General features: G+C 38.3%; 2 protein-coding genes across 2 annotated transcripts; both read left to right on the top strand.

Annotated features, from left to right (window-relative positions):
• Positions 1-16,403: 16,403 nt before the first annotated feature.
• Positions 16,404-20,035, top strand: LOC132621818 (probable LRR receptor-like serine/threonine-protein kinase At3g47570). The gene is made up of 3 exons (XM_060336264.1): positions 16,404-17,364; positions 17,460-19,434; positions 19,581-20,035. The coding sequence occupies exons 1-2, from the start codon at positions 16,452-16,454 to the stop codon at positions 18,440-18,442; spliced, it is 1,896 nt and encodes a 631-aa protein (XP_060192247.1). The 5' UTR covers positions 16,404-16,451; the 3' UTR covers positions 18,443-19,434; positions 19,581-20,035.
• On the top strand, positions 18,511-19,930 carry LOC132624438 (probable LRR receptor-like serine/threonine-protein kinase At3g47570). The gene is made up of 3 exons (XM_060339221.1): positions 18,511-18,725; positions 18,827-19,434; positions 19,581-19,930. Exons 1-3 carry the CDS (start codon positions 18,511-18,513, stop codon positions 19,928-19,930), a joined length of 1,173 nt encoding a protein of 390 aa, XP_060195204.1.
• Positions 20,036-26,947: the final 6,912 nt, after the last annotated feature.

Below are 26,947 nucleotides of genomic sequence, written 5' to 3'. Positions count from 1 at the left end.
TTAATGTATCAAGACTAAAGGCTAGTGTGTGTCTCGCCAGCAAAGAACTTAATTACTTTAATATATTAGGTTTCAGTCACTACATTTACTACTTGTGATAATTGATGCCAACTTGGTATACATATATTTCTAAAATTGTTGTTAACTGTAAACTTAGTATACCTATATTTCTAAAATTGTTGTTAACTGAAATAATCATACTTATTGGAAGTCTTTACAGAGCTTTTCATGTCACTTGCCAGTACTAATTCTTTTGTTTGCTTTAGGCATCTGGGCTAAGCTCACAAGACAAATTTAGATTCGCACCGGAAGGTCCAGTAAGGGGTAAAACGCTTCTTATTAGAGTGGACTCTATTTTCATGGCTTGAACTTGACCTCTTGTTAAGGAAGGAGGGCCCTTACCATTCTATTACACCTTTCAGTGGTGTCACTTGCCACTACTCACAAGTAGCTATAAGATGCCAATGCTGATATTTTTATATTAAGACATAACAGTGAGGGAAACCTAGTCAATATATTAAGTTGTTTTCCGGCCAGACGAACGCTCTTGACTCATTAATATACAGCAAAGTTTTTGTCCTAAAAGTCACTTTTACATGTTTGAAGAAGTCAATATGTAAAGGCTATTTGCATAACTGATCCTTTCAACTTGATTCCGCCCTTACAGTCAAGTTTAATTTTCTATCCAATTAAATTGATATCATGTGGCCAACTTATAAAAGCAACCCCACAAGTGACACAAAGAGTAGGACATCCAGGTTGACGTTTTTAATTTGGCGTATCTCATCAAGCTAAAGAGACCATTTTTTCCTGTAGGTCATAAATGCCATTTTCCAGTTTTCTAGTCCTCAATAATGCATCATCCATGTTTCAAAAATATAGAATAATATTTGGACCTGTATTACTGTATAACTTTATTTATTTTTTTGTTTCGCATAATATTTGCTTGAGATGACTTTGAATAGGAAAACATGGCCATTACTGAATATATAGCTGACTAGAGGCGGATCTAGGATTTGAAGGTGGCGAGTGCTATAATTTTCTTCAATGTACATCTTGTTAGGAACGTGTATTTGGGTCGGGTCTGTCTCTTTTTAGTTTATTCAAGTCAACTTAATAGGCTTTTTTTTATTTGCAAATATAAAAATTACATCTCAAAAATAAAAAAACGAACATAATTAATATCTTAAACAAGGAATCAGACTCATTAACACCCATTAACAACAGAAGTAAAATCAACATTTTCACCAAGGGACTTGCATCTGTTATGTATATTAAAAAATGAATTTGCACAAGTAAAATAACATCTTCAATAAGGGAATTACACCAATCAAAATAAGAAAAATAATAGAAAAACTCTTCAATAGGTAAATACTCCCCCATAAGTAAATGTAGAATTAGATAAACTACAAGTTCTCAAAAATAAATCATAAATTTCATGTTTTTTCTAAGCAGTGCTTACGAAATTTCCATCACAATTTAAGTAGTAAAGTGATTTAAATTGAATTTAACAATTATAGAATAATAGAAATTTTTATAATACACTCCCTCCATCTATTTTTATTTGTCTATTATACTAAAAATATATGTCCACTTTTACTTGTAAGTTATATAGTTTGAAAAACCAACACATAATTTACCATTATATACCTATTTTACTCTTCTTATTAAGCACTCCAATTTATTTCTCATTTTATTTATTATTTAGTAAGAGTTTCCCCAGTCAAATATAGACAAGTAAACATGGACGGAAGGAGTAATAAACAAAAGAAATTATTTTAAAAAAAATTGAATTTTGATCTCAATCCAAAATTCTCATTGAGACCCAAGTTTTTTGATTTAAATACTCACAGATTTGAGATTAAGAGAAATGCTTAATTTAAGAAATTTTGAAGTTTCTAGGGAACAGGGTTCAAAGCACACTCAAACTATGACCAAAGTTGTCATAACACACCTGAACTTTGCGGGGGTCCTATGACCCCCCTGGACTTATTTTTTGTGTATTTTCTATGCTTTCAAATGGACAAAGTCACCCAAACTCGTTTGAGTGTATGCACGCGTTCCACTACAGGAAATTTGATTTTTAGCAACCACTTCTTAACGAAGGGAGATGAATCCGGTCGTTATAAGTGCACTTATAGTAACCAATTTTTTTTTCCAGTCGTTAGAGCTAATTTTTCTTTCAATTATCGTGCCTTTTGCTTTGTGCCTTTTGTGTTGAGTTTGAGCCTATTCAAGAATTTGTGTCTTTTGCTTTCCTTTGTGTTGAGTTTAAAAGATTTAATTATTCTTCAATTGGGTATTTTTCATATCTCCACTTTCCAAAATTTCAAACCCAAAAAAAACTCCATTGTAACGACCAAATCAAACGGGTCTTTTTCGATATTATATAGGATTTGTGACATTGTCAACATTGAAAACATGATTAATAATAGTGGATTAAGATAGTAGAACCATTAAACAAAAACTCCATTAGGGACGTCGAGTTTAGACTTGAGGCTTTCAGATCTGGGTCTTCAAATTCCGAATTTGATGAATAAAATTCTTGGTTGTTGATTGTTTGAAGCTGAACTTGAGCTTAGAAGACGTCTAGAGCGTGAAGAAGAACTGAACGATTCCATGACTGCCATGAACAAAGCTTGAAGCTTCGAACTTGAATTTTCGGGTTGCCGCAAATGAGCTCCATTTCGAGTGAGTGATATATCAAAAGAACCGGAACGTCGAGAGGAATTTGAATCTGAAATTTGGTGATGTTTGGTTGAGATTTGAAGTGCATTAGGATCAAATTTCAGTCCAGTTCTCTATGAAGAAGATGAACAGTAATTTGCTGCCCAGATTTTGCCAAAGTTGTCATAACACACATGAACTTTGCGGGGGTCCTATGACCCCCCCTGGACTTATTTTTTGTGTATTATATACACTTTTATATGGAATCTTACGCGCTCAAAGAGAATAGATACAATCGCTTGTACAGGTCACCATATTGTTAGATTATGTAATTATTTAGTCAAATATATTTTGTAATCTTCTATTTTAGGATAGCATATGTTAGAATTATTTAGTCAAATTAGTTCCTAATTTGTAGCCTACAATTAGGTTGTAAATCATGTATATCAACCCATTCAAGGGAACAGAATAATCAAGGAAAACATTCTCTTACATGGTATCAGACTAGGTTCTCCTAAACACCCTAGCATCCTAAAACCCTAGCCCTTGGCCGCCGACCCCCCTCTTTTCGTTTTCCTCTCCTTCGGCTATTTCCCCTCATCTTCTCCATAGCTGACGCCTCCAAGTTGCATCCTGCGACTACCGTCACCAATATCAAATCATGTGTCCCTATTGTGCTTGACTACGAAGGAAGCCAATACAATAACTGGGCTACCCTCTTTAAGCTCCATTGTCGTGTAAACTTGGTGATCGACCACATCCTACCTCCTGCCTCCCCCACCGTGCCACCACCGGCAACTGCAGCCAAAAAACTTGCTGTTAAGGCCTTATGGGAACGGCTAGATGACATTGTTCGGCAAAGGATATATGGTACGATATCGAATGATCTTCTCAACACGATCATTCATCAAGAGGACACAACAGCCGAGGATTGGGACCGCCTTGTTCATCTCTTTCAGGACAACAAATCGGCTGGGGCTCTTGCTCTTGATGCAAAATTCACCAACACCAAATTGGTGGATTTTCCGAATGTGAAAACATACTGCACCAGGCTGAAAATTCTTGCAGACAACCTTGCCAATGTCGGTCACAAAGTTTTCGACGAACGACTTGTGCTTCGTCTTCTGCGAGGGTTGTCGGAGGAATATAAAACTTTTTGCACGACGGTGAAGCACCGTACTCCTCTCTCATCTTTTGACGTTTTCCGGTCGATGCTTGAGCTTGAGGAAGATAGCCATGCCGAGGACGCCGTTCACGATTCCGGCTCGAATGCTGTTCTTGTTTCCCACAATGTTAATCCTCAGAATTTCTCAGGCAATGGACAACCCAATAATTCTGAAAATAACTTCAACAATCATGGAAACTCGCAGAATTGTGGAAAGAAAAATAACCGCGGTCACAGCGACGGCAACTGCAACAACCGCGGTGGCAGCGAAAATGGACAAAGCAGCGGCGGGGGCAGCCGAACCAATGCCCAGGCATACCAGCCCGCCGCGTCGCAGCAACAGGGACCCACTGCCCCGTCTTGGTATTTTCCACCGTGGGCAGCGTGGGGGCCACAACCGTGGGCCACCCCACAGTGCCAGTACCCCACGGCTGGGTGGCAGCAACCCCGCGGCTGGCAGCAGTCGCGTCCAACTCCCTCGCAGCAGGGAGTTCTTGGTCCTCGTCCTCCACAGTCGTTCTACTCATCAGCCTCGTCATCACATGGTGGGTATACGCCCACCGATATTGATCAAGTTATGCACACAACGTCGTTGAATCCGTCCGATGACAAGAATTGGTACATGGACACTGGAGCCACATCTCACATGACCAACTCCCAAGGTACTCTCTCGTCTTATTACCAATTGAGCAAAAATAATGACATTATTGTTGGTAATGGTAACAAGATTCCAATTCGTGGTTATGGTCATACATCCCTTCAAGAAAATCCCTCTTTAAAACTGAAAAATGTCTTACATGCACCTAAACTCATCAAAAACCTTATTTCCATTCGTAAATTTACTATCAATAATATGGTTTCTGTTGAATTTGATCCTTTTGGTTTTTATGTGAAGGATTTACGGACAGGGAGCAAACTCATGAGATGTGAGAGTTCGGGTGATCTTTATCCATTCTTCCAAAATTTTCGAGCCATCTCGTCTTTGCACCATCTGCTTTTAGTGTCATCTCTCCTCATATCTGGCACTCTCGTTTAGGTCATCCAGGGGATGTTATTCTTAGTTCTTTACGTAGTAGTAATTTGATTAAATGTAATAAGGCTCGAAACAATGTTTGTCATTCTTGCCCTTTGGGGAAATTAATTAAATTGCCTTTTTATGACTCTCTTTCAACTACTACTATGCCCTTTGACATTGTTCACAGTGATTTATGGACTTCACCTGTTCTTAGCTCTTCAAGTCACAGATATTATGTTTTATTTCTTGACAATTACACTAATTTTCTTTGGACTTTTCCCATTTAAACAAAGTCCCAAGTTTATAATTGCTTCTTGTCTTTCCGGACTTTCATTCGCACTCAGTTTGAAAAAGAAATCAAAACTTTCCAATGTGACAACGGGCGTGAATTTGATAATTGTCACGACCCAGCTAGGGGCCGCGACGGGTACCCGGGGCTAACCACCGAGTACCGCTCGTTCTATGTCTCATCATACTCATTTCATGCTCTTTTATTACTTTTATACTCAAATCGTAGGAAAATCATATTTCATATAAAACATAAATACTTATATATATGCCTCTTGGCCATCAAAATAACATTTATACTATATAGCGTCTCGTGATACCATCCCCATCTAACCCACACTGCGTATCTACGAGCCTCTACTGGAGTGCTAAACATAAGGACGGGACAAGACCCCGTCATGCCCAAAATACATATATACAAAAAGATAATCATAAGCACCTCCGAACAATGGAGTGCTCTCAAATCAGCTGCTAGCTCCTATGAGTCTGCGTCGTCTCCCTGTCTACCTGTGGGCATGAACACAGCGTCCAAAGAAAACGGACGTCAGTACGAATATTGTACTGAGTATGTAAGGCATAACAATGAAAATACGTCAATGAGATAAAAGAAGCATCAATACGGAGCAACTATATATGTCTGTAACTTATAGAAGAAATAACACATGCTGACTTACTCATAATCATCATCATCTCATGTATGCAATAATATATAAGTTGCCCGTCCATATAGGTACGGTGTGATAATGTATAAGCTGCCCGTCCATGTAGGAGCGGTGTAATAATCATAGCCTGTGTCCAGGCCTCCCGCGTCCGGGGTATAAGCTGCCCACTATAGTGGTGTGTATGTCTGCCCGTCCATATAGGAGCGGTGTAATATCATCATCATAATATGCTCATCATTATATACTCATCACAATACATGCATGAGAACTCAAGGACAACTATACTTTGTCGGGGTGACGTAGGGTCGTGATCCCCCGACTTTATTATGGACATCTATAAGTATCCTGCCTCACCATGAAGGAAGAAGTGTATAAGGTGAGTGTATGCCATAACAAACATCTGTAACTTAATAGTGCTCTGCCTCACCTTGAGGGGACAATACATAAGGTGAGTGTATACAATACATGATATACTTAACTTAATGGTATTCTGCCTCACCTCGGAGGGAACAATGTATGAGGTGAGTGTATACAACATACGACATCATTAGCGTTTAGGAACTTCATCACATGGACTCTAGAGTCTTTAGACTTAAACTTATCATCATTGGACTCATAACATATCTCTTATCTCATATAGCTATTCATGATCATAGACTCTTGACTTTCTGTGGTATATATAGAGAATTCATGTAGAGAAAGGAGAATCATACCATCGGATTCATGCCATAGAAAGAAAGGACTAGCCTCACATACCTTTGTCGTTTAGCTAAGCTATCGGTCACTCGTTCACCTCCGATGTCACGTCGTCACCTTCATTAAAGAATGTGAAGTACATTAGCTAAATAACTATGAGAACGCGTCGTTAGTTTCTAGGAAAAATTGGGCAGCACTTCCTTTGTTTATACTACTTCTCCCATGTTCTATATCAACTCCCAACATTCCCAATGCTACTCACAATATCATAATCAACAATCATCATCTGTGTGCATTTAGCAAAATCCACCATTTCTCTCCAATTTCATCACATTTATGGTTATAGGTTCGATATCGTATTTTCCCACGTATCACATATCTCATGGTTTACAAGTCATTTATAACATATTCATACTCACAACACCCTATCATTCATGATTCAATTCAACTACTATCCAAACATGACACTATTCACTCTTGAATGACCCATTTGCTATGCTTCTCTACAAGTCGAGTAACTTAACCTTCCAATATCTTAAACAACATGTAATGGTCATGAAACTTACCTTGGATGATGGTTGAACAAGCCTTGAGTGGAGTTTTCCCTTCTAGCACCAAAACCCTACTTTCTCTCTTTGGATTTCCTCGAGGAAGATGAACTTTACTTGGGTTTCATACACTTTGATTCATGGATTTGATGTTTTTAATCTTGGTTCCTTTGATTTTTATTGTGGATGAAAGTTTAGAGAGGGTTCTAGAGGGTTTGCGGACCAAAAATGGTGAAAAAATGGGTTAAACACGAAGTTGGGTCTATATATAATGGTCCAGAAGATTCGAAACTGGCACAACATGCGACACCATATGCGAGTCGCATGTCGAACATGCGAGTCGCATGTTGTGTCGCAAATCATGCCAGCACACTAACTCTCACTGGCATGCTTTGCGGTTGCATCTGCGAGTCGCATGTTGAACATGCGAATCGCATGTTGCGCCGGAACGTGACGAACTGTCTGCGGTAAAATGGTCATAACTTTTGATCCCGATATGCTGTGAGGGCCCACGACCTATGGTTAGAAAGATATTTTAATTGTATACAACTTTCTTACTTTGGTGTTTTTCCCAAATTCCAACTTTATAATAGCGTTTTGGCCCCTTCAAATCAGATCATCCGAAAACGTTTTCCTTAACTCGCCCTTTTGGATGGCTTATGCCCATATTTGGCTTATGGGTCCTTCTTGAAACTTACTTAACACTTCATTACCAATATAAGGGACATTATAACTCTTCTCCAAAATTTCATTAAGCCATCATTAATTCGATACTCGAAATTCTTTCCCGATACACAATATATACCTTCCTTTCCTTAACAACTTTCGTCTCCTACCTCCAATGTCTTTGAAATCTCATTTAGAATCATTAAATATTATTTCTTACTTATCAAAACATCATATGCCTCATTCCCTTCGTCAGTCAATTCACTGTGCATGAACGGAAAATTTTTCGAGGTGTAACATTCTTCCCTCCTTGGGAACATTCGTCCTCGAATGTTAAACTATTCGGGATTCTACGAATTTTCGCCATATATTTATTTTTAACTGAATCGAAGTATCATGATCACACTATTCTTTCTTACCTCTTATTCCTCTTTCCGAGTACTCACTTGGTTTCATCGGCGACGCATAAGCACTTGCAAGTCGCATAATCGTTCTTACGTGATTCGTGTACATACATTTCTATACATGTACAAGTATCCACATCCGTATTTGTATTCATAATCGTACTCATTTACCCATCATTAGACTTATTTATGCACAACTCTCGCTCTTTGTTTTAGAGTCTATATCTGTCACATCTTAGAATCCATCATTTCAATCTCTACACTTATATTACCTTTACTTGCTTCCCCCCTTTTAGGATTTTACTTGTACCATTCTCAAATCCGTTATCTCACCTTCAAATATTTAATTCATATATCCCTTATGTCCCATGCTCTTTTACTCTTGATTATACCAATCACAAACTACTACGACTTTGCCATATCCTTTTTTTCTCTAATTTCTTTTTCAAGTTGGCTTCCCTTTTTGTCATTGCTTTCTATCATCTCTTGTCATTGAAGAACCTCTATGCTGGACTTTCCTTTAACAAGGTCTGATAAGCTTTCTCATCTACTGCTCCAGGGCTCGCTTGTTGGTTTCACACTTGCATTCACTCTTTATTCATATAGAACATGTCACGTCTTTAGTCATTTCCTCCCTATACTTTTCTTACCACATAAGTTATCTCACCAATGTATTCACATCCATTATAACCCCTCATATTCGTATCTCTATCTCCGTGATGCTGCTACTTTATTTTGATAATAAACTTATCATATTTTACTCGTGCTTATATATCCAATCGCTACTCCAATATCGCACTCTATTAGAGTTACACTTTCTCATCCATGTCATGTTTTAGTGCTACTAATCTCCTTTGTTCACTCTAGCATTTCTCTTTACCGTATCAATGTCGCTCTTATAACTGCCATTACTATCAATTCCATAGTATCTAACTCTACTCTTGTAATCATTAACGATACTTATAGCTTAATCTCATTCTGCCATTACTCTTTTGCACATCACCTTTTCCCGTTAGGACATATTGCAAGCTTATATCTTATCTCCTTTGGATTCTAGGAAAATTTCGGCAGAGTTTCCTCTATATTTCTTACTATCCCAAAACCTGCACGCAGCAAACACCAACAATGCCTCACAGGGCCAATATATATATGCAAATATATGTATATACGACATATCTCAACCACGCAGGGCTCCCATTTTCAAGCAAAAGCACAAGGATGTCGTAACGTACCTCATATCTCACACTTCGAGATGTACCTGATCCTGTAGCGATCTGCCCTGTTACCTCTTCCCATTTACTTTCCCTTTTTCATCCTTCAGCTTTATATTTCAATCATATCTCAATATTCTTATTTTATTCGATACATATCTTTCATACCGTCGCTTACCTTTATTCTGATCCATTCAATTTGTTGTGTTCTCAACTTATAACTGAACTTATCATAGAGAGCCACATTTAATCAATTTCTCTATTATATGAACACTGACTTACTTTCTGACAATCAATTCATCATCATAGTATTACATATTTCGATAATGTAGCCTCGACGAAGGGGCTTACCTCCGTAGCTTTCATTGTCATCAATCACTTTCTTCTATCATTACCATTCTTCTGCTGCAATTAGGGGTTAGTATAAGGAATCTCATTTCCTACGGCTTAGCTCTATCGCACGATCTTAGAGATGAAAGAAGAGTAACCATCCAAAATGCCTTGTAGCCTCCTGTTTATAAATGTGGCGCGCAACACACCATAAACAAGACTCTACTAGACACGGCTCGTAGACACTTCCTAGGACTGAACTGCTCTGATACCACTTTTTTCACGACCCAGCTAGGGGCCGCGACGGGTACCCGGGGCTAACCACCGAGCACCGCTCGTTCTATGTCTCATCATACTCATTTCATGCTCTTTTATTACTTTTATACTCAAATCGTAGGAAAATCATATTTCATATAAAACATAAATACTTATATATATGCCTCTTGGCCATCAAAATAACATTTATACTATATAGCGTCTCGTGATACCATCCCCATCTAACCCACACTGCGTATCTACGAGCCTCTACTGGAGTGCTAAACATAAGGACGGGACAAGACCCCGTCATGCCCAAAATACATATATACAAAAAGATAATCATAAGCACCTCCGAACAATGGAGTGCTCTCAAATCAGCTGCTAGCTCCTATGAGTCTGCGTCGTCTCCCTGTCTACCTGTGGGCATGAACACAGCGTCCAAAGAAAACGGACGTCAGTACGAATATTGTACTGAGTATGTAAGGCATAACAATGAAAATACGTCAATGAGATAAAAGAAGCATCAATACGGAGCAACTATATATGTCTGTAACTTATAGAAGAAATAACACATGCTGACTTACTCATAATCATCATCATCTCATGTATGCAATAATATATAAGCTGCCCGTCCATATAGGTACGGTGTGATAATGTATAAGCTGCCCGTCCATGTAGGAGCGGTGTAATAATCATAGCCTGTGTCCAGGCCTCCCGCGTCCGGGGTATAAGCTGCCCACTATAGTGGTGTGTATGTCTGCCCGTCCATATAGGAGCGGTGTAATATCATCATTATAATATGCTCATCATTATATACTCATCATAATACATGCATGAGAACTCAAGGACAACTATACTTTGTCGGGGTGACGTAGCGTCGTGATCCCCCGACTTTATTATGGACATCTATAAGTATCCTGCCTCACCATGAAGGAAGAAGTGTATAAGGTGAGTGTATGCCATAACAAACATCTGTAACTTAATAGTGCTCTGCCTCACCTTGAAGGGACAATACATAAGGTGAGTGTATACAATACATGATATACTTAACTTAATGGTATTCTGCCTCACCTCGGAGGGAACAATGTATGAGGTGAGTGTATACAACATACGACATCATTAGCGTTTAGGAACTTCATCACATGGACTCTAGAGTCTTTAGACTTAACTTATCATCATTGGACTCATAACATATCTCTTATCTCATATAGCTATTCATGATCATAGACTCTTGACTTTCTGTGGTATATATAGAGAATTCATGTAGAGAAAGGAGAATCATACCATCGGATTCATGCCATAGAAAGAAAGGACTAGCCTCACATACCTTTGTCGTTTAGCTAAGCTATCGGTCACTCGTTCACCTCCGATGTCACGTCGTTACCTTCATTAAAGAATGTGAAGTACATTAGCTAAATAACTATGAGAACGCGTCGTTAGTTTCTAGGAAAAATTGGGCAGCACTTCCTTTGTTTATACTACTTCTCCCATGTTCTATATCAACTCCCAACATTCCCAATGCTACTCACAATATCATAATCAACAATCATCATCTGTGTGCATTTAGCAAAATCCACCATTTCTCTCCAATTTCATCACATTTATGGTTATAGGTTCGATATCGTATTTTCCCACGTATCACATATCTCATGGTTTACAAGTCATTTATAACATATTCATACTCACAACACCCTATCATTCATGATTCAATTCAACTACTATCCAAACATGACACTATTCACTCTTGAATGACCCATTTGCTATGCTTCTCTACAAGTCGAGTAACTTAACCTTCCAATATCTTAAACAACATGTAATGGTCATGAAACTTACCTTGGATGATGGTTGAACAAGCCTTGAGTGGAGTTTTCCCTTCTAGCACCAAAACCCTACTTTCTCTCTTTGGATTTCCTCGAGGAAGATGAACTTTACTTGGGTTTCATACACTTTGATTCATGGATTTGATGTTGTTAATCTTGGTTCCTTTGATTTTTCTTGTGGATGAAAGTTTAGAGAGGGTTCTAGAGGGTTTTCGGACCAAAAATGGTGAAAAAATGGGTTAAACACGAAGTTGGGTCTATATATAATGGTCCAGAAGATTCGGAACTGGCACAACATGCGACACCATATGCGAGTCGCATGTCGAACATGCGAGTCGCATGTTGTGTCGCAAATCATGCCAGCACACTAACTCTCACTGGCATGCTTTGCGGTTGCATCTGCGAGTCGCATGTTGAACATGCGAATCGCATGTTGCGCCGGAACGTGACGAACTGTCTGCGGTAAAATGGTCATAACTTTTGATCCCGATATGCTGTGAGGGCCCACGACCTATGGTTAGAAATATCTTTTAATTGTATACAAATTTATTATTTCGGTGTTTTTCCCAAATTCCAACTTTATAATAGCGCTTTGGCCCCTTCAAATCAGATCATCCGAAAACGTTTTCCTTAACTCGCCCTTTTGGATGGCTTATGCCCATATTTGGCTTATGGGTCCTTCTTGAAACTTACTTAACACTTCATTACCAATATAAGGGACATTATAACTCTTCTCCAAAATTTCATTAAGCCATCATTAATTCGATACTCGAAATTCTTTCCCGATACACAACATATACCTTGCTTTCCTTAACAACTTTCGTCTCCTACCTCCAATGTCTTTGAAATCTCATTTAGAATCATTAAATATTATTTCTTACTTATAAAAACATCATATGCATCATTCCCTTCGTCAGTCAATTCACTGTGCATGAATGGAAAATTTTCCGAGGTGTAACAATAATGGTCCTTTTCATAAGTTTGATGAACAAAACGGGATGCTTTTCCGCTTTTCTTGTCCCCACACTCCCCCCCAAAATGGTAAGGCGGAACGGAAAATTAAATCCATCAATAATATTGTTGGTACACTCCTTGCCCATGCATCTATGCCCCCTCCTATTGACATCACGCCTTGGCCATGGCAACGTAACTACATAATATTCTTCCTTCTAAACTCTTAGCATATAAGACACCCACTCACATTCTTTATCATAAGAATCCATCCTACTCTCATCTCCGAGTCTTTGGCTGTCTATACTTTCCTCTTTTTCCCTCCACACAAATTCATAAGCTGCAATCTAGGTCCACTCCGTGTGTCTTCCTAGGATATCCTTCCAATCATCGGGGGTACAAATGCTATGACTTATTTAGCCGAAAAATAATCATAGCCCGGCATGTCTGGTTTGATGAAAATTCCTTTCCATTTTCACAAATAAATACTCCATCTTCTACCTCATATGAATTTTTGGATGATGATAATTCCCCATTGAGAATCCAATTGTTGCATGACCAGGCCACTGCTCCACCAATGCAGCGCCCTCCCTCTCGTGCAACCTACCACTCGAGCTCCCCCACCTCCTCCCCTTCATCGTCGACTGCCCGGTAGTCCACCTCCACTGCCCCAGCTGCCCGCCAGCCTCTTCATCCTCCTGCCACGGTCCGCACGACAGTCCCCCCACTGTCCGCCCCTCCCTCTCCCACGCTGACCCACCACGGCAGCAGCCCCTCCTCCCTGCCATCCCCCCACCCGTTCATCCCATAACTACACGTAGTCAATATGGGATTTTTAAGCCGAACTTGAAATACCATAATCAAGCCTTAAGTGTCACCAACAATTCCATCTCCCCCATTCCTCGGAATCCCGTTGGTGCACTTAATGATCCAAATTGGAAAAATGCTATGCAAGATGAATATAATGCTCTTATTAATAGTAAGACTTGGGAGTTGGTCCCTCGTCCTCCAAATGCTATTATAATTATTCGGTCTTTATGGATTTTTCGGCATAAAAAGAAATCTGATGGTTCTTTTGAGAGGCATAAAGCCCGTCTTGTAGGTGATGGCAGGTCTTAACGGGAAGGTGTTGATTGTGATGATACTTTCAGTCCGGTGGTCAAGCCGGCAACTATCCGTGTGGTTCTTACTATTGTTTTATCTCACTCTTGGCCCATTCACCAGCTTGATGTAAAGAATGCTTTCTTACATGACAATTTTAATGAGACCGTCTATATGTATCAGCCTCTGGGATTCCGGGATCCAGCTCATCCTGATCATGTCTGTCTCTTGCGTAAGTCTCTTTATGGCTTGAAACAGGCACCACGGGCTTGGTATCAGCGTTTTGCTGAATATGTGGCAACCATTAGTTTCTCGCATAGTACATCTGACAACTCTCTCTTCACTTATTGTCGTGGAAAAGATATTGCTTACATTTTGTTATATGTGGATGATATTATTCTAACTGCATCTTCAGACTCTCTCAGACTCGGTATTATGTCCAAGTTAGCTACGGAGTTTGCAATTAAAGACTTGCGTTCGTTGAGCTATTTTTTGGGAATTGCTGTCTCCTGAGACAAAAATAGTCTCTTTATGTCTCAGAGTTCTTATGCAGAGGATATTCTTGACCGAGCAGGCATGTCACAGTGTAAGCCTTGCCCCACTCCTGTTGACACAAAAGGCAAACTCAGCGCTTCTTCAAGCGCCCCGTATGAGGATCCTACGAAGTATCGTCGTCTGGCAGGTGCTTTGCAATACTTGACATTCACTCGGCCTGACATATCATACGCCGTCCAACAGTTTTGCTTGTTTATGCATGACCCCAAAGTCCAGCATATGGAAGCATTAAAACGCATTTTGCGTTACATTCGAGGTACGATTGACTGTGGCACACATTTATACAAGTCCTCTCTACAGTCACTACTATCATATACAGATGTTGATTGGGGAGGATGTCCAGACACTCGACGCTCCACATCGGGTTATTGTGTCTATCTTGGGGATAACTTGATTTCTTGGTCTTCCAAGCGCCAACCTACTCTATCTAAGTCAAGTGCTGAAGCAGAATACAGAGGGGTTGCTAATGTTGTCTCTGAGTCTTGTTGGATTCGTAATCTGTTGCTTGAACTCAATTGTCCTATTCGTAAAACAACTTTGGTCTATTGTGATAATGTGAGTGCCATTTACTTGTCTGGAAATCCGGTACAACATCAACGTACCAAGCATATTGAAATGGACATTCACTTTGTTCGTGAAAAGGTTAGACGAGGCGAAGTTCGTGTCCTACATGTTCCGTCCCGTTATCAGATTACTGACATCTTCACCAAAGGTCTTCCGCGCGTACTATTTGATGATTTTCGGGACAGTCTAACCGTTCATAAACCTCCCGCTTCGACTGCGGGGGTGTGTTAGATTATGGAATTATTTAGTCATATATATTTTGTAATCTTCTATTTTAGGATAGCATATGTTAAAATTATTTAGTCAAATTAGTTCCTAATTTGTAGCCTACAATTAGGTTGTAAATCATGTATATCAACCCATTCAAGGGAACAGAATAATCAAGGATAACATTCTCTTACACATATAAAGGCGTACAAAATACACAAAAAATAAGTACAGGGGGGTCATAGGACCCTCGCAAAGTTCAGGTGTGTTATGACAACTTTGGCCATAGTTTGAGTGTATTTTGAACCCTTTTCCCAAGTTTCTATTTGTGTATTCTCGCTAGATATCACAGATAAAATAATAGAAAAGAGGAAAGATAATATAAATAATAAAAAGATAAATATAAAATTGGGAGGGCCGAAAAGGAAATTACTGGTACAAAGGAAGTAAAAAGCGCAAAGAAAAACGGGAGTCGAAAAATGTTCAAGATAGATTTAAACTTGTGTCTACCAGCCGTGGCACCTTTGTCTAATTTACGACTGGAGGTGGCAGGATCAAATATTTAACCTAATTTAAGCAAATTACAACATAAGTATATAAAAAATTTATTAATCGAGGGGGTGTCATGCCACCCCCACCCTAAAGGGTGGATTCGCTCCTGTTGCCGACTTCAACTTATTTGAGATCGAGGCATAATAATTGTTGTTGTCGTAATAACATTTGGACTTCAAATGTGTTTTCAAACAGCTTCTAGAATTCCCAGCTCATAATAAGTTGTTGTAGCACGCATACTTGACTTGCCTTACTTTGACATTTTCTTATTTTCTTCCTCTGTCTTCATTTATTCGTATTTTTACGCTCGTAAAGGATTATCTTTGACAATTGTTCACTGCTTGATTCATCAATTGAAAATTACATCTGGAGATTATCATACAATGTGAAAGTCATAAAAATATCTTGACTATACTTGAAACACTCCAAAAAGCCCACATACGAATATGCGTCTCAATTCTTTATTTCAGAGAAATGGCAAAATTTCCATGAATTCAGAATTCCCAAAGGAAAAAAGAAAAATATGGGAGGGGAACAGTAAAGAAGCTAAGAGATTATATTTCATCTTATCCATCCCCTTTGACCTATGTATGAATGCGAGAATATTAGTGTTTATTTCCATTGACTTTCACTAATAAAACTTGTAGTACTGAAAATTAACACTCTCAAATATTAACCGACCACCCGCTCCAGAGACTAACATTAAATAGACCATTTAATTAGCATCATTCCTTACCTTGTCCATTCTTGGTTAGCTCAATAAGGAGAAAGAGTAACTGTTTGTTATAGTTATGGGAAGAAGTTGCAATCTTCTCTTTGCTCTTGCACTTCTCATTCTGCTTCATCACCATTCTTCAATGGCTACATTTACCAATATTAGAACCGATGAAGCTGTTCTTCTTGCCTTTAAATCTCACATCTCTTTTGGTCCTAACAATATCTTAGCAAGAAATTGGTCTTCTTCCTGGCCAGTTTGCAGCTGGATTGGAATCATTTGTGGCTCCCGCCACAACCGAGTCACTACTTTAGACATTTCTAGCATGCAACTTCATGGTACTATTCCTCCACACCTTGGAAACCTCTCATTTCTTGTTTCCCTTGACATTAATAACAACACTTTTCATGGAGAGTTGCCAGAAGAGTTGGCTCGTCTGAAGAGGTTGAAATTGATAGATACCACAAGCAATAACTTCACTGGTGTCATTCCATCATTTTTAAGTTTGTTACCAGACATTCGCTATGTGAGCCTTTCAAGGAACCAGTTTTTCGGAAAAATTCCCTCTTCCCTTTCCAATATAACAAAGCTGGAAGTGTTGAGATTGCATACTAATTTTCTAGAAGGAGAGATCCCTGGAGAACTCGGTAATCTTCGTTACCTGACCTCGCTATACCTGCAACAGAACCAGCTTACTGGCTCTATACCACCATCAATCTTTAACATTACATCAATGCAAGAGATTGTTCTTACCAGCAACAATCTTACTGGTAAGCTTCCAATAACTATATGTGACCATCTTCCAAATTTGGAAGGGCTTTACCTCTCAAACAACAACCTAGATGGCTCTATCCCATCAAACACAGGAAAATGCAAAAAGCTGCAAGTCTTATCATTGTCTGTCAATGAGTTCATTGGAACTATACCAAGAGAGTTAGCCAACTTAACAGCTCTTACAAACTTATATCTTGGAATTCTGCATCTGGAAGGTATTACGGTATTTCCTTCCGAGAAATCTGAAATTTCTTCCATTTTTCTTTTCCGCCACATTTGATACTGATCATGTACTTTCGCCACTTGACAGGAGAGGTACCGGCAGAGCTAGGTAATCTAAAGAAACTACAGGAGCTATCATTATCTAGGAATGAGTTTACTGGTTCCGTCCCGACAAGCATTTTAAACATGTCAGAACTGCAGTTCCTAGTACTTGACGAAAATAAGCTTTCAGGTCATCTGCTATCAGATTTAGATCGTGGAATGCCCAACCTAGAAGAACTTTATTGTGGGTTGAATAATTTGAGTGGCTTTATCTCTGCTTCTATCTCAAATTCTTCAAGACTCAGAATACTTGATCTCGCAGGTAACAGTTTCACAGGTCCAATTCCTGAATCACTTGGTGACTTAGAACACCTTGAGCTTTTAAACTTGGGGGGAAATAATTTTTCCAGTGATTCAGCATTGAGCTTCCTGACACCTTTGACAAACTGTAGGAAACTAAGAGAACTCATCTTATCTCAGAATCCATTGGGTGGTTTTTTTCCGGAATCTGTTGGGAATTTCTCTTACTCTCTACAAATTTTCGAAGCACATAGTTGTAAATTGAAAGGCGTCATTCCTAAAGAAATTGGTAATCTTACTGGAGTGACAAAATTAAATCTGTTTAACAATGAGTTGACGGGACATATTCCAAATAATGTCCAAGGCATGCTGCACCTTCAACAATTTTACCTACAAAGCAACAGGATAAAAGGAACCATCCCCGATGCTATGTGCATTTTAAAGAATCTTGGTGGCTTAGGCCTGTCAGGAAATCAGTTATCTGGTACAGTGACACCATGCTTAGGGAATGTTACCACTTTGAGATATCTTTATCTAGATAATAACAGGCTAAATTCAACATTACCTGCTAGCTTGGGGGGCCTTCAAGATGTCATAGTATTCAATGCTTCATCCAATTTATTAACTGGGGAAATTCCTCAAGAGATCGGAAATTTAAAGGCTGCAACGCTCATTGATATGTCAAAAAATGAATTCTTTGGTACTATCCCTAGTACTCTAGAGGTCTAGATAAATTGATTGATCTTTCTCTGGCACATAATAGATTAGATGGGCCTATTCCAGATTCATTTGGCAAAATGCTGGCCTTGGAATCCTTAGATTTAAGTTTTAACAATCTTAGAGGAGAAATTCCAAAGTCATTAGAAGCTCTTGTGTATCTGAAATACCTTAACTTCTCGTTTAATGAACTCAGTGGCGAGATTCCCACTAGTGTTCCTTTTGGAAATGCCACAGGACAATCTTTCTTGTCAAATGAAGCACTTTGTGGTGATTTTAAGTTTGATGTGCCACAGTGCGTCCTCAAATCTCCCAAGAGGAAAAAAGCAAACTTGGTTTTGTACATCCTCTTGGGAACATATTTCTTTTATTAGCGCTCGCATATGTATTTTTAAGATGGCGAAAGATAAAGAAGAATGCAGGTCAAACAGATGTGCCTATGGTAAAAGGGCATGAAAGAATTTCCTATTATGAACTTGAACAAGCAACCGGAGGATTCGATGAAAGCAACTTGCTGGGTAATGGGAGTTTCAGCATTGTCTACAAAGGGATACTTAAGGATGGTACTCTTTTGGCAACAAAGGTATTCAATGTGCAATTGGAAGGTGCATTCAAAAGTTTTGATATAGAATGTGAGATGTTGAGCAGCCTTCGCCATCAAAATCTTACTAAAGTCATCACTTGTTGCTCTAGCCCCGATTTCAAAGCCCTGGTGTTGGAGTACATGCCCAATGGGACACTTGATAAATGGTTATACTCTCATAACTTATTCTTGGACCTATTTCAGAGATTGGATATAATGATAGATGTGGCCTCAGCATTAGACTATCTCCATAATGGCTATTCAACACCAGTGGTGCATTGTGATTTGAAGCCAAGCAATGTCTTGTTAGATCAAGAAATGGTTGGCCATGTTAGTGATTTTGGCATTGCAAAATTGTTAGATGCAAGGGAGGATTTTGTTCAGACAGGGACAATAGCAACCATTGGATATATTGCTCCAGGTATTATAACTTTTAATGCTTCCTCGTATCCTTAGAGTACCCCAAAACATTAATTATTTTCCCTAGATATAGATTGATAGGCACAGTTTTAGCATATTCCTTGATAACTAGGAGGTTTTTCTAATAATTTTTTACCATGATTGCAGAGTATGGACGAGATGGAATGGTATCCACGAGCTGTGATGTTTATAGTTTTGGCATCCTGATGATGGAGACTTTTACAAGAATGCGACCAATTGATAAAATATTTGTTGGAGACTTTAGCATACGACGTTGGGTTAGTGATTCTTTTCCAAGTGGAGTTCATAAGGTGGTGGATGCTAATTTGGTACAGCTAGGGGATGAACAAACTGAGGCAAAGATGCAGTGTCTTTTATCTATCATGGAATTAGCTTTGAGCTGCACTCTAGTGACACCTAATGCAAGAATTAGGATGGCTGATGCTCTTTCTACACTTAAAAAGATTAGACTCCAGTTTGTCAGTAGTCGTCACTAGGTGGTATCAGATCGTTAGCTCCCTGATGCTTGATTACCTATGTGGGTTGTGTTATCCTTTCAATTATGCACAATTACTTGAGTGATTTTGTATCATGGATTGTAGGAAGCAAGTCATTTCTTGTTGTGTGTAGTTTTAATGATATAAAGAGGTCTAAATTAGATTTCAACTATTTGGTGCCAAGTTTCCTTTTTTTCTTTTCAATATACTAGGTACTTACCTTCTCCAAAAAAAATGAGATTTGAAATAGGTTGAGAGAAGACAAGTTAATATGAAGTTGCAGATGCAGAAATAATGTAAAAGGAACATCTCTGAAATATATGGTCGATGTGTTTCCAGTGACTGCAAATAATTGTACAAAATTTCAAATTAAATGTAAGCCAATCGCCAGATAGATGAGAGTGATGTAACTCAGAACTACAAAAACAAAGAATAAACAAACACACAAAAAGATCTCAGCCACAAAAAAATGAGATCTCTTAGTCCTCCCAGCACCATCAAATGATATGACCGAGATACCATCACCCTGGTTTTGTGCAAATGAAACTATTTCTAAATGCACCAATTTTGATGTAGTGTCACACTGTATATAAGCAATATCATTTATGGAAACTAGAATGAATTTGCAAAGATAAGGGCCAAAAACATGATGCATCAGTGCTTGAAAATGTTTTTGCGAGTCCAAATGGCATTACTTCTGAATTGCTATGATCCTTGGCGAGCTATGATATATGTTTTATACTCATTGTCTTTCTTCATCTTGATAGAGCTTACATCAATATTGAAAAAAAGTTTGTGGACCATGCAATTCATCTAACAAGTCTTCCGCCAAACAGGAACTGGAAACTTAATTATTCCTTACCGTTAACTCATCAAGCCTTCTATCCACATATGATCTCCAAGATAAGCCTCCTTTATGGCTTTCTTTTGTAGGGACATAAAAGATGAATGCAGGCCTTAGTAAATGTGAAAACATGTAGTAAGTAAGGCACAAGAATGATCAAAACATTGTTCATATCTACCACAAACTTTAAATGAGTCAATATACGACATTTTGTTTACCGCTATCTGTAGCCGTAAGAATAGAATCTCTGTTAGTACTATCAACGAACAAATATAAGCCCTTCAGTGTTTTGGGAGATAACCAAGTGCAGCAATTTTTTATCGCAATGCCATGAGAAGAATTTGTTGGGAATAAACCCGCCACAGAAATAATATTCACGGTATTCACAGCAGATTAACAATGTAGCACCGTGATACGGTTAATCAACAAAAATAAAAAAGAGCGATAATGACACAGAGATTTTTACGATGAAACTCAAAAGGAGAAAAATAACGGGCCAAGAGGAGCAACTGATATCACTATATTTTACACTTTGTAAGTCTGAGTAAAAAATACTCCAAAGACTACTACACACTTAAAAGAAATAACCCTCTTTTAAGATCCTCCCACCTCACTACAATATCGCTCACACTCTCTATTTTTCCTCACAAACTATTTCTCTATCTGTGAATGCCTTGCTCTTCTTTCTCTCTATGTTTGGTGTGTTTACAAATGGAAGAATGGTTCTCCATTTATAGGAGACCAAACTTGGCCTCCAAGCACAAAAGAAAAAAAAAAGTTAACCAAAATTTGTGTCCACAAATTTTACCTTTGGCTCGAAGTAAGAATTCTAACCAATTAAAATTGGCACATGGAAATTACAACCAAATGGGATGGACTTCATCAATCTCCCCCTCCAGTCCCATTCACCTGAAGGAGGTAACGTTGGGTTTCTAGTTTGAGTGCATGCCGACAAGTTCCTTGCATAGCTCGAACTTGTCTCTTGGTACCACTTTCGTGAACATATTTGAAGGATTCTCACTTGTAGGGATCTTCTTGACCTGCATAGATTTGTCATCTATTTTTTCTCGAATCCAGTGATATCTCATATCTATGTGCTTCGTCCTTGCATGGTATATGGATTTCTTGCTCAGGTCTATTGCATTTTGATTGTCAAAATAGACGATATACTCCTCCTGATGCAATCCAAGCTCTTGAAGGAACCATTTCATCCATATCATCTCCTCGCCAGCTTCATTAGCGGCAATATACTCTGCTTTAGTTGTAGAGAGTGTAACACACTTCTGCAACCTCAACTACCATGAAACAGCTCCTCCTGAAAATTTGAACAAATATCCAGTAGTATATTTACAACTATCATGATCACCTACCATATCAACATTTGTGTAACCCTTTAAGATTGGTCCTGAACCTCCAAAACACAAACAGTCTCCTGCGGTAGCTCTCAAGTACCTATGTATCCACTTGACATCTTCCCAGTGTTCTTTTCCATGAGTTTCAAGGAATCTGCTAACAACACCAACTGTATGAGCAATATCAGGTCTAGTGCATACCATTGCATACATTAAGCTTCCAACTGCTGACAAATAAGGAACTTTGGCCATGCCTTCTTTCTCCTCCTTTGTTGTAAGACACATCTGCTTGCTCAACTTCAGACGGGAAGAGGCGTGCTAACAGGTTTAGCACTCTTCATGTTGAAGCCTTCTAGTACACGTTCAATGTACTTCTACTGAGATAGCCACAACTTTTTGCTTGTTCGTTCTCGAACAATCTTCATCCCCATAATTTGTTGTGCTAGGCCCAAGTCCTTCATGTCAAATGACTTGGAGAAATCTCTCCTCAAACTTAGCAATCAACTCCTTGTCTTGTCCTACAATTAAAATGTCATCCATATACACCAACACAATAATAAAGTTGTTGTTAGAAAATCTCTTGAAGTATACACATGGATCAGAATAGGTCTTTGTGTAAGTTTGACTTTTCATGAATGATCTTTTACCCTTTGGAAGCTCAACCAGCTTGTACGAGTTATTTTTTTGTAGAGAATTCATCTCTTCTTGCATGGCTTTCATCCACTGGCTCTTTTCTGGATGGGACAGCACCTCCTTAAGACTTTCTGGATCCCCCTCATCACTAATGAGGACATACTTTGACAAAGGGTGCTTAGATGACTCTACCCTTTTCCTTTCTGATCTCCTCAGAAGTTAAGATTGTTCTTCTTCCTGAGTAGGGTACTTAACTTGCTCAGGATAATCACTAAATTGCTCCCCCTGCTCAGAAATCTCGTTAGGTTGCTCCCATGTTCGGAAACCTCGTCGGTCGTACTTTTCACACTTTTGGGATGGTTAAAAGGAATGGTAATAAGGTTAAGGACTATACCATTCTTGTCCTTCTCTGACAGATCATCAGCAACTCTAACTTTACTTTCTCAGAAGACTACGTCTCTACTTCTGATGACCTTCTTCCTTACAAGACCCCACAGTCTGTACCCCAATTCTTCATCTCCATATCTGATGAATATACAGGGAACAAAATTAACATCCAGCTTTGTTCTATGCTCCTTTGGTACATGTGCAAAAGCTCTGCAACTGAACACCTTCATATGCGAGTTGGACACCTTCTTGTTGGTCCAAACTCTCTCTAGGATGTCAAACTCCAATGGAACTGATGGACTACGATTGATCAGTTAACAAACTGTGATACGTCCAAGTGCTTTTTATTTTGATGATTGTCAAACTTTTGGTAGAACCAGAGAGAAACTTGGTCTGTGATCTGCTCTCTGTGCACCTTGCACCGTCAGTAGCAACAGTTGTAAAACTATGCCATTTGTTGCACACGAGTACACAGTGAACTGGCCTATGCTTTAGGTCAAACTTTTGAAGAGTGGTCTCTTTCTAATTCATATGTGTTGACACCCAATTTTGTCCCTCCTTTATTCCAATTTATTTCCTTGGGCTTCTAAATTTATTAACGAGCTAAATACTTTATTTTTTCCGCTATTTTCATAGCTACTCCTATTAATATTGTTACCCTTCTTATTACTTTCATCTTCACTATTTTACTATCAATATTACTAGCATTACTTTATCACAATTTTTAGTGGTTCGTCACTATTTCATTTTTCGGATTTGGACTCGTTAAGTTAATTATAAGTCAATATTTTATTAAGTGCTTATTTTCTACATATTAATCACTAATTGTCATCATAATATATATACAAGTTAATCATGTAGGAGTTGTAGAAATTAATTACTAAGAAGCCCAAAAGGAATTAATTAAAGGAGGAAAAGGTCCAAGTTAGCAGCCCAATTAACTAGACCCAAAGCAGCCAAATATGAAGCCCATTCCATCGGGTCCAATCCGCAACCCATTCGGTGATTCATATGACCCAGCCCATAACATCTTTTATCTTTCCAAAAACCTAATCTGTTGCCTTTCCTTTCCCTTCCATTTTTTGGAAGATTTCTGTGCCTTCTTTCACCATCACAAGACCTTGTTCCACCATTTTTGTGTAACTTCGATATCAATAGCTTGACCACTCTTCTATCTCTTCTGTTAAAAATTTGGTCAAACAAAGAATACCACAAAGAGCCAAGACTGCTCTGCAGAAATCTGATCTGCTGAAGCATAAGAGATCTGTTCACATTCCCAATCAAATGGCTATTATTTTTTGAAATCCAGCCTTAAATCTTTTCCAATATACTGCTCCAAAAATCCCACGTGAGCCAGCATTCAAATACCATTTCCTGATAAAATTCAAGCGACTTTCATCGTATGCAGCCTTTGCCTCCCCATTTCGGGCAAAGGTGTTATTGATTTTGTTTTTTTCATAGAGAATCAACGGTAATACACTGACCCTTTTTGGATTTTTCTTGAATTTCATTTTCGATTTTACTCTAGACGAGATTCGGATTTGAAACAAAAATTTAACCCATTTCAATTCAAATTATCGTACCACAACATCAAAATGTTCAAACCCTATTATTTGAGGGTTCTATAAATAGAACCCTATTCTTCATTCTCGAGGGGAAAAAAAGGAGAAACATCCTGGAAATCTCATAGACATAACACTTTATCTTTGGACTACTACTCCAAACCTGGAGATTTTAAAAAAACTTTTCGTTCGTCGAGGTTCGGGTCTGTTCCATAACGCCAGTGTAGATTCGAGGCCAACGCCCCGTTCACTACACCCATAAAAGGTCGGTGAATCTTAAGCTTAAATATTTTCTCTATTTTTCTTTCACTGTTAGTGTAATGAATCTGCCCGTTTGAGATAAAATCATGAATCAGAGTTCTCTCTTGTAAAATAATGCCTTCGGAACGTTAATGTCGTGTATTTGATACCTGTGTTGATATTTTTGACACCTGTTGTATTGATGTATCGTGAGAATAGACGTCGAACATCCCTCTTGTTGATACCTGTGTCGTTTGGATTTAATTCATCCCCTTTTAAAAAAATCATGTATCAATGTATTGGTAACCCCTGTCCTGTTCCCTTTAAAAGGATAATGTGTTGCGAAGAGTTTGTTTCTAGTTATATAGTGTCAAAATGTAACTATTAGATGGTCAGCCAATATGTTCTGCTCTATGTACATTGCGAGGATATCGTTAGCTGCATATATCTTGTCGATTTTCGATGCTTCAAAGTTCCCTTTCATCACTTTAGCTGTTCTGATTTTGCTCATTTAGATATCATAAAAATCAAATATTCATTGTTCTTCTTTGCTGGTCTAAGATTAACCCATAACCAGTGATCTAATTATTAAGAAATGAAGTTCTTTCTTATGTTGAGATATCCAGAAGTCAGGCCCCTGCAGTTCCATCATTCATGCTATGCGAATATATGTTTTGCTATATATAGATGAATTAAAATCATGTGTTGGATAGGTTTCCTCTCATCTGTATTATTAAACTTTTCACACTCCTAGAATTATGACATTAGGAATGTGTTCTTATCCTATGCGACTTGCAATTAAGTAGAAGATGAGGTTTTTTAGTCGCTGTAAGGAACGAATATAAGCAGCATAAGTTCAAATGCGCATCAATGTTGACCTTTCCTGTGGAAATACCAACTTTATTTTTGGGAGATTAGATTTCTGTTTGGACGTATAGATTAGAAAGTGCCAATGATTCCTGAAAAATGGATTGTGTTCTTAGTTTGCTTTATCTGGATGGCTAGCCAAGGGCTAAGGTTTTTGAAGACATTAGTTTTAGTGTTTGCAGTCCTAGAATGAATCTGGAGCAAGAATTTTATTAGCTACTGGTAGGATTAAGTTTTTGACAGATCTTTTTTTAGCTTGGCTAGAAGAAATTTGTAGATGTTTGGCGTAGAACAATTGAAGTTATTGATTCCTTTACTAGTCTTCTATTCAGGAAATGATGTTTAGTAGTATTTTAAGGTTAATCTCTCCTTGTAATTTGTCGAAACCTGATTTCTGAGTTGTTCGAATGGAAATGGATGTTCTCTGCTTTGAATAGATTACTACTCAAAGGTAATTTTTCTATATTTGCAAAGTGTTAAATCATTTGTATTTCAAACATAAAGTATCATTCTCTGTTCAAGTTCTTTATTTTTAGTAAACAGGTTCTGTTTTAATTCACGGGCTGCAATTGGTGTTACTTAATCTTAATTGGTGTTTGAAGAACTTGATTTGATATATTTCTAAATATTAAAATCTGTTCCAAGCGCTGGCTGCTCATATTATGGTTTAAGAAAGTGGCTTTCATAGGGTACTGAGTGTGTTTCTTTGTTATTCATACGTAGATTTTAGTGCAAAAATTTGATCAATTGTTCATGTCTTTAAGGTCCTTATTCATGTATATGTTCGTAGTGGCTTTCTTGAATTTATGGGTCGTGAATTGAATGATAGTGTTACTTTACTTCGTTTACTTTTTTTTTAATAAAAAAGAACCATATCGTTACTCTAATCTTCTGTTACTTTTCTTTGTTTGCATGAACACCGGAGCCGAGAGTCTCATTTTGAGACTCAACGACGCCGCTACCACACGGAGCCCGTGCATCCTCGATCATTTCCAGTTTTACATCGCTCAAAGAGAATTACAAAATAATCAAATCTTTCTGTCGGGAGTTTATTTTGGCTAATTTATTTATTTGTTGATACTGCTTGTTTACATGTTTGGTGTGACTAACATTCTTCCTAGTTGTGTGGTTA

Source organism: Lycium barbarum, chromosome 12 (assembly GCF_019175385.1).
Source record: "Lycium barbarum isolate Lr01 chromosome 12, ASM1917538v2, whole genome shotgun sequence".
Classification (NCBI taxonomy): domain Eukaryota; kingdom Viridiplantae; phylum Streptophyta; class Magnoliopsida; order Solanales; family Solanaceae; genus Lycium; species Lycium barbarum.
Note: the sequence above shows the minus strand (reverse complement) of the source record. Positions and strands in the feature narration are given on the sequence as shown.